The 13,582-nt window shown below is 49.2% G+C and overlaps 2 protein-coding genes across 2 annotated transcripts; both read right to left on the bottom strand.

The window, feature by feature from the left end:
- Positions 1–4,002: 4,002 nt before the first annotated feature.
- On the bottom strand, positions 4,003–7,141 carry EI90DRAFT_3136107 (uncharacterized protein; the record flags this gene model as incomplete). Its single annotated transcript, XM_039064768.1, has 11 exons — positions 4,003–4,205; positions 4,244–4,333; positions 4,386–4,420; positions 4,487–4,601; positions 4,654–4,915; positions 4,968–5,030; positions 5,595–5,765; positions 5,834–6,098; positions 6,679–6,797; positions 6,862–7,057; positions 7,125–7,141. The coding sequence occupies 11 exons, from the start codon at positions 7,139–7,141 to the stop codon at positions 4,003–4,005; spliced, it is 1,536 nt and encodes a 511-aa protein (XP_038908577.1).
- A 2,670-nt stretch (positions 7,142–9,811) lies between these two features.
- EI90DRAFT_3136106 (uncharacterized protein) lies at positions 9,812–13,538 on the bottom strand (the record flags this gene model as incomplete). Its single annotated transcript, XM_039064767.1, has 5 exons — positions 9,812–11,335; positions 11,394–12,932; positions 12,984–13,125; positions 13,184–13,332; positions 13,389–13,538. The coding sequence occupies 5 exons, from the start codon at positions 13,536–13,538 to the stop codon at positions 9,812–9,814; spliced, it is 3,504 nt and encodes a 1,167-aa protein (XP_038908576.1).
- Between the last annotated feature and the right edge of the window lie 44 nt (positions 13,539–13,582).

Here is a 13,582-nt window from a genome sequence, read left to right as displayed (position 1 = left end):
GACGAGTTCAGGAATGGTGACAAAATGGCATCCCAAGCCACAGCAGATAGTGGTTTCTGTGCGATTAGAATTGCTCCCATCACAATCGGGTAGTCGTACACGAAACCGTCGTTCTTCCAATCGCACTTCTCCAAAATGCTCGCATACAGCCTATCCATCATTTCCTCAGCAGAGGCCTTCGATCGGTTGACACCAGCATTGAGAAGTTTCTTGAGAATCCTCGCAGGATCACCGCCGGAGACTCTCAGGTAACGGAAGACGGTGCTGATCCAAACGAACAAGCCATCTGCCCGCTCCAGTATGCTTTGGACCAATTCACCCTCGTCACCAATTTGGTCTTCCAGACCAGGATGCACATCCTTCAGTTCGCGTAGTTGCAATTGGATGTAAACAGCACAATCATGCATGTTAGCATCGTCCGAAAGATCGATGGTGAGGCGAATGATAGGGTAATTGAGTGATAGATAACGGTCAACAACATCAAATTGCCTCGAAGTGACGAAAAATTTGATGTTGGGCGGTAGTTTTGGCACTTCCTTCCGGAGTATATCGGCAAGACATGGGAGAGCTTCCGTGTCGCATTCATCTAACGCATCGATAACGATCACCATAGGACGGCCAGACGGCGATGTTGTGAGAAGGAGAGGTTCAGCCACTAGTTTCTGGAATTGCTTTGCAAACGGGGCAGTCGAGAGAGCTGGGTTCTCCTGAAGAGTCGATATGAGGGAGGTGCGGTATGCTGGGTCGTGGGTTGCTAGAGATCGAGCCATGCCACTGAATAGACGATCTGGCCACGACTGCTCGCCCGCTTTGAAAAAGAAGCCTAACGACAATATCCTTTCTCTTTCACATTTCTCTGCAATTGAGAGCGCAATAGATGTCTTGCCGGCACCGGCCACGCCGCTCAGCAGAAATACACGATTCTCACTATCGTCCGTGTTACGGCACCAGGCCATAATACGCTGAATCCAATTGGTCCTAGTGCCTTTCAGGCACGCCTGAGCTGAATCGTGATGGGCGGTAATGGGATATTTAAGCTCATTCAGCACTGAAGAGTCCTCCACTCCACGAGTTAACCGATCTAGATTATTTGCTATTGCGCCAACTGTCAAATCTGTCCGCAGCTATGTGATTGCGATGATGACATCAGAGCAGAAACATAACCGACGAGGATCAAAATTACCCCGAACAACGCCAAGGCCCCGCTAAAATCTTTCTTTAAATCATCAATCCTGCTGCGATTCCTTATATGAGAGAAGAAGTTGCGGATACGAGACCGTCTTTCCATCGTCAATCCATCGATTTCGATTTGAATGCGCTGCAACGCCCTACAAAGTACGTTATGCGACGGCGATTGCTTGCATGAAGCAGATACTACTTACTCGCTCAGCTCCGTGACGCTTTTCATCCACGGCTTAACCCCATCATTAAACGCATCATACGAATCGATGGATGCTATCACATGGACCATGGCGTCTGCGATACACTTTCCAAAACGCTCCCATTCTTCCTTATCTCCCTTGAACTTCTACACAATGCAAATTGTCAACTTCCGTTCCAGGTGCGGTATAAATTGTTACTAACTTTGATTTCAGTGAGAATGAAGAGTGCGGCATTGGTGGCAGCCTGTAGGGGAGGGAACACGCCCGAGGCAGTATTGACAACGGTGAGGACTGGAATTGCAACATCGCCCCCCATGGCGAGGATGTTATTGACCCTCAGCTTCAGCGACATGCTCAATATGGGTGGATGGAAGGATGGGGAGAAAAGGTCGGTCGCGCAGCGGGTGGTCACACTCAAGTAGCGGCTGCGCAGTTCACAGCCATGAGATCGCCGCAATTCATCCCATTGCGCGTGGAAAGTCTTGCGGCAGATTCCATCCTCTATGCAGAACCAACTGAGAAACCGATCCTGGCTGCTTACACCCAGTTCTGCTCTAGGTTCGCTACGGGAGATTCGACGCAAAGTTCGGCAACAGGAGCGAACATTCTCCAATCTTGCAGGAAGGCCAGCCCCAAGCGCACATGGACTACTGCAGGTTCGCAAAAATGTATGGTGATGCGCCCCGGAAGCAACAAGAAGATAGTGAATGGGAGGATTTGGCACTGCCAACGACCCTGCCGTCACTGTGACCCAGATGAATCAAGTAGGCCTGACACATGCGGGCGAATTTGAATGCTTATTCTCAGATCAGAACTCTTAAGTGTGGATCTTGAGTAAGTCGGTTGTACATAAAACACCTGAATTTGAACACCACTCGAGGTCGAACCTCGCTGCCGAGAATTTTGTCCATGGGCTCACCACGGAACGATGATAACAGTACGGTAAGACGACCCCTATACAGGCAGCAAACCAATCCCTACAGCGATGATGGGCCTTTCGTCCGAACATGTGGGTTAGAATGGGAGGGAATGGGTAACACACCCGGCTGCACATTACTTACCTCAATACTCCGGATTCCCAGCGATCCACCTCGGTGAAACCCGTTGAAGCCCCATTGATCCCAATCACCACGGCTCAAAATAACTCCTGCATATGTTGGGTCTATTACACCGCTAGTTATAATGACAATCTTCGACGTGCAATTGTAGAACATTCGAATACTCCTTGGTAATGGCTTGCATTCCAAAGAAAAGTTTTCTGTCCGCTCCTGTATTGCGCATGTCCGGTAACATGCAGATGTGGGCCGCAGGCGACACAATTTCTCAAAGGTTCATTATACTCGAATTACCCCTAAATTAGCAGCCATGCTGCGCCTTAGATCAAATGATAGGCTCTGGGTGGCGATCATGAATCAGAGACTGAATGGCTTACAGGAGTAGCATGTCAGAACTTACGCCTGCATTCTCGGACGTAGTTCTGGAAAATCGTGATGGTAGACTGAAAGCGCCATCGATCCCATCGAACTTGACAAACTTAACCGGCTTCGCAGTCCGGCTTTGGAGTCGATATGTCGCGACTCGGATAATTACATCACGTTGAAGCTACACGACAAAGGCGAGACTTCTACTCTGTGTGTGTGTTCTGCGGAATAAGTAGATAAAGAAATAACGAAAAATCAGTCCCCTTCGTCCCAGACACTCCCTTGACATGTCCCGCTTCATCGATATTCCGTGCTCACGGCCTCTGGATCGATCTTTGTATCCAATTTTTAACATTCGGACGTCGCCTGGACATATATGCACACAGGCAAAGCCTTCTCAGGGCAATACCGTTCCTGCAAATACTCAGTTGGCTGAGTGAGACTAGGGTCCCTGTTCTTACGCAGTACAAGAACGGATGTGACAATGAGGTGTGCGTGAAGCTGATGAGATTGAGAATGGCAAGACTGCTGCCACCGATAGACCTCGTGTTAACCTCACACCACGACTAGCGACTAGGCCATCCGTTTATCCTGTCTGAACCTGCCGCCCTAACATTCCTTGGCGAGGCAGAATTACCTGTTGCGTCCAATGTGATGAGTGATTGCGGATTCTCTGGTTGATCAAGTATGTTTCTGCACATTGCGAGGAAGAGGCGGTGAGGATATGACATGGTGAAGCGAAGTTCAATCTCGTGGGTTTGTGTTTGAGCTTGGGGAAGATTGTGAATATGCTTCGTGATTTATATGACGCACTGGACGCTTGCGTAGGATTGATGCCAACAATTGTTGCATGAGTGCTACACATGCTCGCATCTTGTGTCTTCAGCGATGCAGGAATGTGATAATCAAGACTCATCCGCATAAGCAATAATAGCATGATGACGACTACGTCCGCACAGCGCCCAAAGCATGAAAACGGACTGAGTGGACTGAGTCTGCAGTCTCAAGGCTACATCAAACACACACGATAGTGGGTGAGCAGCAGATAGCAAATGACTAATAGAAATAGATTGAAACACAGGGGCGTGGCATGGTAGCGCCTCGTCATGGGCTGGCGAGGCCAAGGAGTGATTGTGTCAAACCCAGAGTAGACGATATCGGATGAATGACAGAGCCTTTCATCATTTACAAGGGGCGCCTCAGAATGGCGTCCGAGATTGTTGAGCGATACCCGAAGATGCTGGAGCGCTCGAGCCAAATCCGGGGTGTATGATGTATGTAGGATAGACAGCAACTAGCTCGCACCAGAGTTTGACACTTTCTTCGTTCATGAGGAGCACCTCAGAATGTCGTCCAAGGTTGGTGAGTGATACATCTAGACTCTCGAGTGCCCGAGCCAAATCTGGGGCGTATGATGTCGGATAAATGACACTAGCTCACGCCAGAGTCTGACACTTCCTTCGAGCGCCTCGGAATGCCGTCCGAGATTGTGGAGTGATACAAAGAGAAACCCGAGCGCTCGAATCAAATCTAGGGTGCAAAATGTCGGATGGGTGGCAACGGGTTCGCGCCAGAGTCTCACTTTCTTCGATCATCACGAGCGCTTCAGAATGCCATCTGAGTTTGTCAAGTCCCAGTGATGCAAAAAGGTTCCTGCGCGCTCGAGCCAAACTTAGGGATTACTGTGTCGGATGGACGGCAACTAGCTCATGCCAGAGCTTGACACTTTCTTCAATCCCTGCAAGCGCCTCGGAACGTTGTCCGAGTTTTTCAAGTGACGCGAAAAGATTCCCCAGTGCTTGAGCCAATCCGGGGTGAGTGAGATAGGATAGAGATCAACTAGCTTGCACCAGAGTTTGACAATTCGCTGAGAGCGCCCCGGAATGCCGCCCGAGACTGTTGAGTGATACCAGAAGAGACCCAAGCGCCCGAGCCAAATTGGGGTGTAGACATTGGGTCCCCAGACGTAAGGTGACGGCACAACGCAACCGAACCATTTGCCAACTCATACGCCTCCTGCAGTCTCGGAAAGGATCTAAGATCTTCGCTCACGTTGCTAAACACTTCGGCCAACATGCGAATGACATCTTTGGAGGTCCGATCAACGCTCAACTGAAGGAACATGAAATAAAATCTAAAAATGAACGCTACTGATGAGTCGTACCTTGGCCCATTCAGGGAACAATGATATGCTGACGTACCCTTCCGCCCTCACACAGATTTCTACCTAGTGCACTATTTGCACATTGAGAAATATATCAACAGGCCTATCGGGGCCTCCAGTGGCATCTGAACTTGGTTGAGATGATAGACAAGATGGCGATATACATAATGAACGTGTTGGGGCAGCGCCTCGTGAGGAATGGGTGACAGTTTGAAGTGTGGGAAGAAGCCCTCAGTCAGTCCTAAATCCCATCGTGAAAGGATCTTCATTCAAAATTTCGATGCAGCGCAGAGTCACTCTGGTGTTCTCCCTCCGAGCATCCACTACAAACTGATGAAGGGGTGGGTGATTTGTGGTTCAATTCGGTCCATGAGAAAGTCGGGAAAAAATGGATGCACAATACGAATCAGTTTGTCTAACCGGTGCAAGTTTGGCCAACGTACACCGGATGGACGATTCTAGGAGCGGAGACAGATGACATCCCATGCCACAACACATAGTGGCCTTTGTGGGATTAGGATTGCGCCTATCACAATCGGGTAGACATGCACAAAATCGTTGTACTCCCAATTGCACTTCTCTAAGATGGTCGTATATAGCGCATCCATCATTTTTTTCAGCGGAGACCTTCGATCGGTCGATGCTGGGATTGAGAAGGTCCTTTGGCGCTCTCGCAGGATCACCGCTGGCAACTTTCACGTAGCGAAAGACGGTACTGATCCAAATGAACAAGTCACCTGCCCGCTCCAATATGCTTTGGACTGATGTAAACAGCGTAGCCATGGTCATTAGCGTCATCTGAAAGATCGATAGTGAGGCGATCAATAGGGTAACTAGGTGATAGAAAACGGTCAACGAGGACGAACTGTCTCAAAGTGACAAAGAAGCTTGATGTTAGGCAGTAATCTTGGCACTTTTTTTCGAAGTATATTGGCAACACGCGGGAAAGCTTCTGTGTCGCATTCATCTAACACATCGATGATGACCACCATAAGCAGACGGTAGTATCGCGAGACGGAGAGGTCCAGCCAGGGAATTGCTTCGCGAACGGGGCCGGCGAGAGCTGGATTCTTCTGAAAAGTCGCTATGCAGCATGCTGAGTCGTGCGTTGCTAGAGATAGAGCCGTGCTGCTAAACAGACGATCCGGCCACGACTGCTTACCCGCCCTGAAAACGATTTCTTTCGCACTCTGCAATTGAGAGCGCAATATATGTCTTGTCGACGCCGGCCACGGCGCTCTGCAGTGATACGCAATTCTCGCTATCCCCCGTGTTACGACACCTGGCCATAATATACTCGATCCGACCGGTCCTAGTGCCTTTCAGACATGCCTGAGATGGGTGACAATGGGATACCTGGGTCCATTGGGAACAGAAGAATTCACGACTCCACGAATTAACCGATTTTGATTGTTTGCTATTGCAAACTTGTCCGCAGCTACATGGTTACGATAATGAGATCAGAGCAGCAACATGACCGACGAGGATCAAACACAATTACCTTGAAGAATGTCGAGGCCGCGCTAAAATCTTCCCTTGAATCATCGATCCTGCTGGGGTTCTTCGTGTGGGGGAGGGGGTTGCAGGTGCCTGACTGTCTTTCCATCTTTCCGCGCAATCGATCGATTTCGATTTGAATACATTGCCGCGCGTCACAGAGTACCGATGTTATGCGACAGCAATGGCTTGCATAAGAGCAGATACTACTTACTCGCTTAGCTTCGTGACACTTTCCATCCACGGCTTAACCTCTTCGTTAGACGCATCGTACAAATCGATGACTGCAACCACATTGTCTGCGATATATTTCCCAAAACTCTCCCATTTCCCCTGAACATCTACATAATGCATATTGTTAACTTCCGCTCCTGGCTCGGTATAAATTATTACTAACTTTCATCTCGCTGAGGATCAGGTGTGTGGCACCAGTGGGAGATCGTAAAGGAGGGAACAACCCCAATGCAGCATTGACAGCGGCGAGAACTGGAAATGCAACATCACCTCCCGCGGCTAGGAGACCAATGACAAGCAGAAGGAAGGATGAAGTGGAAAGGTCTGATGCGCAACGGATGATAATACTCGAGTGGACACTGCGCAAGTTCACGGCGAGTGCAATTCATCCCTTTGGAAGTCCTGTGGCAGATTCCATCCTCTCACGCAGAATCAACTGACATGGTTCGCAGCTACTTATGCTGACTCTCTAAGTACCCTAGGGCTTGCTGCGTGAGATTTGGTGTGAAGTTTGCAACAGGAACATACATACTTCGATCTCGTAGGAAGCTGGGCCGTACCAGCACTAGGTGTATGTGGACTGTCGCGTGGTTGCAAAGCGAGTGGTGATGCACAATAGGCAGTAACAAGGCAGGATCCGAGAGGATGGCGGAATGGGGGGATTTGGCATTGCCGCTGAGGCTAATGACCTCGTGGTGTCACTGGATCCCAACAAAGCAGATAAGGGGGAAGATGGCGCTCTAACGCTGGCTGACAAATTTGTATGCTTAATTCCGCTCCACTTAGGTGTTGGGCCTCGAGTAAGTCAGTTGTAAATATTGTTTTGAATTTGAATTGAATCAGGACATACCTCCACCCCAGAGACTGGCGTATTCAAATGTCCCTGCCCAAAATTTTGTCTATAGGCTCACCATGGAAGGACAATGTTGAAATAGATCGACTGCGGCAAGATCAATTTTAACCACACCTCGCGCGCCCAAGTTGGGTTCGTGCTTACCGCAGAAGGACAGCATCAGATGAGGGAAAACAGCAAGATGATTTCTAAAGAATGGTTCCTCACCAAATTGATCGCACAGATGAAAGCGGACCCCGTGTCTTTTGCTGCGCAAGCCGCTTTGTAGGTGATAGAGGGAGAAGCGTGAGAAAGGGACTTGGGAGGTAATGGTCATCATAGATATGTCTGGCAAGGGACAGATGTGGAAGAAGGGAGGATCGATATTGTGGCCTCCTCCTTGGGGCATTATTTCTTACTCGAAGAGTGATCGGCTGATCAACCGATCAAGGTCGAATTCCCGCACTCACTTGTCAAACAGTCCGCCCTTCTGCGTCCTGGAGTCAGAAAGGAATGGAGTCGGAAGTCACTGATTAGTATCACATCCTCGGGACGATGCTATTACATAAGGAAGAAAATGCCAAGCTTGCCGAGTTGTTGACTTCCGGATTCGGGAATCGGCGGTGCGCTCTCCAGATCGGTGCTCATTAGAAACTGCACCGCACCCTTCATTACTTGTAAACCTTGCAAAAGTAACATAAGAATCAACTCATATATTCCAAATCGACCCCGGACAGGTTCCTTGATAATGAGTCCTGATAAGCGTCTCGCTCAGGCTGATAATTATCAGACTCCCGAGTCATCTCTCACACTAATGATCGGTCAAGGCAGCTCCACAATTAAAACTTTCATATAGCCGCAATCCTTCCGTGCGCAGCCCACGTACTGGACGGTTTTTGGCTCCAGCCATCCACTGGCTGAGACCGCGTGTATTCCCACAAAGTTGAGTGCATGTCGACACTGCATTGAATTCCAGCTGCAGCCACAAGGAAACCCTTGTGCATCAAGGCCAGTGAACCGAATTCATGGTCGGAATGAGTAGCAACAGGCAGTTCTCCAAGCTTTTCGTTTCTTCCAATGATTTACCTTTAGGATCGCGAGAACCAACGGCCTCCCTAGCTCTGAGCCAGCTCCGCCCTTCTTATGCCCTTCCTCCATGCCAGGACGTCCCTTTTCCTTCCCAAACATGCGTTCATGACTCCGATGAAATCCTGGATGGCCGTTCGTGGATGAAGTAGTTCCGGAAAATGTGCAATCTCGCCTGGACTTTTGGTTGATGAACTGATGTTTGCTTAACCCGCTTAGTATGGCCAACGATGACATCACATTGAGGTCGCACAAGGCGAGCCTTGCCCCGCAAATTTCACATGGCCTCTGGACCGATGCCTGTGTCCAATCTTTAACTGTGGAGACGCCACGTGGACACATATGCAGACATGCGCAGCGGTTGAGTGAGGTTAGAGTCCCCTGTTCTCACAGCGGAAGGTAATTACAAGAATATATGTGGCATAAGACGTGCATGGAGATCAAGTCCTAAGTCCTACATAATTAATACAGATATGGAGTATGAAGTGGACAAGAATGGTAGCAATATGGGCTCCTGCCACAATGCCCCACGTCACGACTAGGCAATGGAGCAATGGAATTCTCTGTACATACTTGTTGACCCTGACAATATTCTCTTTCGCGGCAGGACAAGTGCTTGCCAACTTGGCCCTCCCAATTCCGCTCCACGCAGTGAATGATTGTTGGCTTTCTGGTCGATCAAGTATGTTTCTGTATGTCTCGGGGAGGAGTAATGGGGATATAACGATGGTGAAGGCAGAGTTCAGCCTTGTGGACCAGTATTCAAGCTGGGTGATTGTCCCGGACACGCCGCATGATATACATATCGCTCCGGAGGCTTACATGGGGTTGACGACATGCTCGCTTCTTGCGTCTTCCAAGACATGTACGGATGTGGTGCATGGGCAACACAGAAATATGGTAGTTAAGACCTATGTGCATAAGCATCAGAGGATTGGGAGTGAAGCTAGTGATAGTATAATAATATTGGCTCCTGACCCGCGGCCCCACGCATAAAAACAGGCGGAGTCTGCATTACCAAGGCTACGCCAAAAACACACAATGGTGGGTGAGTAACATGCCGTGAACAATAAATAGCAATAGAATCTTCAACGAAAGTTAGGGCCTTGGCATTCGTGGTGGCTTTTGCATGAGTTGGTGAAGCTGCAGAATGATTGTGTCGAATCCGGAGTGGATGATATCAGATAAGTGACAACTACTGGTGTAGGAGTCTGAGCCTTTCTTCATTTACGAGGAGTGCTTCAGAACGGTGTCCGAGATTGTTAAGAGATATTACAAGATTCCCGAGCGCTCGAGCCAAATCCGGGGTGTATGATGCCGGATGGGTGGCAACTAGCTCGCGCCAGAGCTTCACGCTTTCTTCATTCACGAGGAGTGCCTCAGAATGTCGTCCAAGGTTGGTGAGCGATACATCTAGATTCCCAAGCGCTCCAGCCAAATCCGGGGTGTATGATGTTGGATGGGTGGCCACTAGCTCGCGCCAGAGTTGCACACTTTCTTCGATCACTGTGAGTGCCTCAGAATGGCGTCCAACTTTGTCAAGTGATACTTGAAGATTCCGGAGTGCTCGAGCCAAATCTGGGGTGTATGATGTTGGATGGGTGGCAACTAGCTCACGCCAGAGTTGCACACTTTCTTCGATCACCGTGAGTGCCTCGGAATGGCGTCCAACTTCGTCGAGTGATACTTTAAGATTCCGGAGTGCTCGAGCTAAATCTTGGGTGTATGATGTTGGATGGGTGGCAACTAGCTCGCGCCAGAGCTTCACGCTTTCTTCATTCACAAGGAGTGCCTCAGAATGTCGTCCGAGGTTGGCGAGCGATGCATCTAGATTCCCAAGCGCTCCAGCCAAATCCGGGGTGTATGATGTTGGATGGGTGGCAACTAGCTCGCGCCAGAGTTGCACACTTTCTTCGATCACTGTGAACGCTTCGGAATGGCGTCCAACTTTGTCGAGTGATACTTGAAGATTCGGGAGCGCTCCAGCCAAATCCGGGGTGTATGATGTTGGATGGGTGGCAACTAGCTCACGCCAGAGTTGCACACTTTCTTCGATCACCATGAGTGCCTCGGAATGGCGTCCAACGTTGTCAAGTGATGCTTTAAGATTCTGGAGCGCTCCAGCCAAATCCGGGGTGTATGATGTTGGATGGGTGGCAACTAGCTCGCGCCAGAGTTGCACACTTTCTTTGATCACTGTGAGTGCCTCGGAATGGCGTCCAACTTTGTTGAGTGATACAGTAAGATTCGGGAGCGCTCCAGCCAAATTTGGGGTGTATGATGTTGGATGGGTGGCAACTAGCTCGCGCCAGAGTTGCACACTTTCTTCGATCACCATGAGTGCTTCGGAATGGCGTCCAACGTTGTTAAGTGATGCTTTAAGATTCTGGAGCGCTCCAGCCAAATCCGGGGTGTATGATGTTGGATGGGTGACAACTAGCTTGCGCCAGAGCTTCACACTTTCTTCATTCACAAGGAGTGCCTCAGAATGTCGTCCAAGGTTGGTGAGTGATTCATCTAGATCCCCAAGTGCTCGAGCCAGATCCGGGGTGTAGGACTCTGAGTCCGTAGACACAAGGCAATGGCACAGTGCAACTGAATCACTTGCCAACTCATATGCCTCCTGCAATCTTAAAAAGAACGCAAGATTTTTCCTCATATTGAGAAATACTTTGACCAACTCGTGATTGACTTCTTTGGAGACCCAATCAACGTTCAACTGAATGGAACATGAGACTGAACAAGAGCCTCAAATGATCGCTACTGATGATTCGTACCTTGGCCCATTCAGGGAATGATGATATACTAATGTACCCTTCCGTCCTCACACAGACTTCCACCCAGCACGATATCTGCTCATTGAGAAATATGTGAATCGGCCCATTGGGTGCCTCCAGTGGCTCCTGAAATTGGCTGAGATGATGCACGAAATGCCGACATGCATAATGGACATGTTCGGACAGCGCCTCTTGAGGAATGGGTGGCAGCTTGGTTTTTTCGGATAAGTCTTTGATTAGCCCTAAACCCTTCATAGTCGAAAGTTCTTTATTCAAGATTTCGATGCAGCGCAAAGCCACTCTGTCGTTCTCCCTCCTCGTATCCACTCCAAGCCGACCAATTATGGCTGGTTGTGGATCGACTCGCCCCGTCAGAAAGTCACGAAAAGACTGGTGCAGAATGCGAATTGGCGTGTCAGGATTGCTTACTCCTGAGAGGAGAGGTGCAAGTTGAGCTAATGTATATTGGATGTTCGACTTCAGCAGTGGTTTGAGAATGGCCTCCCACGCTGTAACAGATAGCGGCTTCTGTCCGATTAGAATTGCTCCCATCACAATCGGGGAGTCATGCAAGAAATCATTCGTCCAGTTACACTTCTCCAGAATACTCGCATACAGCCTATCCATCTTTTCCTCGGCAGATGCCTTTGATCGGCTGGGATTATCATCGAGCAATTCCTTTAGCATCTTCGCGGCATCTCCACCGGTGATCTTCATGTAGCCAAACACAGTACTGATCCAAATGAACAAGCCACCTGCTCGCTCTAATATGCATTGGACCAAGTCATCCTCCTCTCCTATTCCGACTTTCAAATCATCATGCACAGCCTTCAGTTCACGCAGTTGCGATCGGATGTAGGCAGCACAGTCATGGATGTTAGTATTGTCCGAAAGACTGATGGTAAGGGGGTCATTGAGTGATAGAAAACGGTCAACAAGGTCGAATTGCCTGGAAGTGACAAAGAATTTGATGTTGGGCGGTAGTTTTAGAACTTCTTCTCGAAGTATGTTGGCAAGAAGTGGGAATGCCTCTGTGTTGCACTCATCTAATGCATCAATGATGATCACCATAGGACGATCAGACGATGTCCTGAGACGGAGAGGTTCAGCCACTAGTTTCTCAAATTGTTTTGCGAATGGGGCAGTCGAGAGGGCTGGGTCCCCCTGAAGAGTCGATATGAGGGAGGCACGGTATGCAGCATCATGGGTTGCCAGAGATCGAGCCATGCCGCTGAACAGATGGTCCGGCCACGACTGCTCGCCTGCTTTGAAAAAGAAGCTTGACGATGATATCTTTTCTCGTTTACACTCCTCTGCGACTGAGAGCGCAACGGATGTCTTTCCGGCGCCGGCCACGGCCTTTAGCAGTAATACACGATTCTTGCTATCCTCCGTGGTACGACACCACGTCATAATACGCTCGATCAGATCAATCCTGGTGCCTGGCAGGCACGGCTGAGTTGAATCGTGATGGGGGACAATGGGATATTTAAGTTCATTCAGAACTTGATTTGCATTAATCATCAAGGTTGTCTGCAGCTACGATAATGAGATCAGAATGGAAACATAGCCGGGGATTAACGGAACTACCTGGAACATTGCCAAGGCTTCACCAAAATCTTTCTTTAAATCATCGAGCTTACTGGGATTCTTCAAATGGGAGAAGAACTTATGGATACCAGACCGTTCTTCACCCACTCGACGGACTTCAGTCTGAATGCGCTCCAGTGCCCTATAGAGTACTTACGTTATACAACCGTAGTAGCTTGCATAGAGCAGATACTACTTACTTGCCCAGCTTGTTGACGCTTTCAACCCACGAGTTCGGCTTTTGATTGGATTCATCATACGGATCCTCGACGGCTGTAACCACATGGACCATAGCGTCCCCGATATATTCTCCAAAACGCTCCCATTCTTCCCTTTTTCCCCTGAACTCCTACCCAATGCAAATTGTTAACTTCCGTTCCAGGATCGGCATGAATTGTTACTAACTTTGATTTCAGTGAGGATGAAAAGTGCGGCATTGGTGGCAGCCTGTAGGGGGGGGAACAGACCCGAGACAGTATTGACGATGGTGAGAACAGGAATTGCAACATCGCCTCCCTCGGCGAGGAGATGATTGACCCTCTGCTTCAGCGGCATGGTCAATAATGAGTGGATGGAACGATGGGGAGAAAAGGTCGGTC

Source organism: Cantharellus anzutake (assembly GCF_015039405.1).
Source record: "Cantharellus anzutake strain C23 chromosome Unknown EI90scaffold_152, whole genome shotgun sequence".
NCBI lineage: Eukaryota > Fungi > Basidiomycota > Agaricomycetes > Cantharellales > Hydnaceae > Cantharellus > Cantharellus anzutake.
The sequence above is the reverse complement of the archived record's forward strand: the minus strand, read 5'-3'. Positions and strand labels throughout refer to the sequence as shown.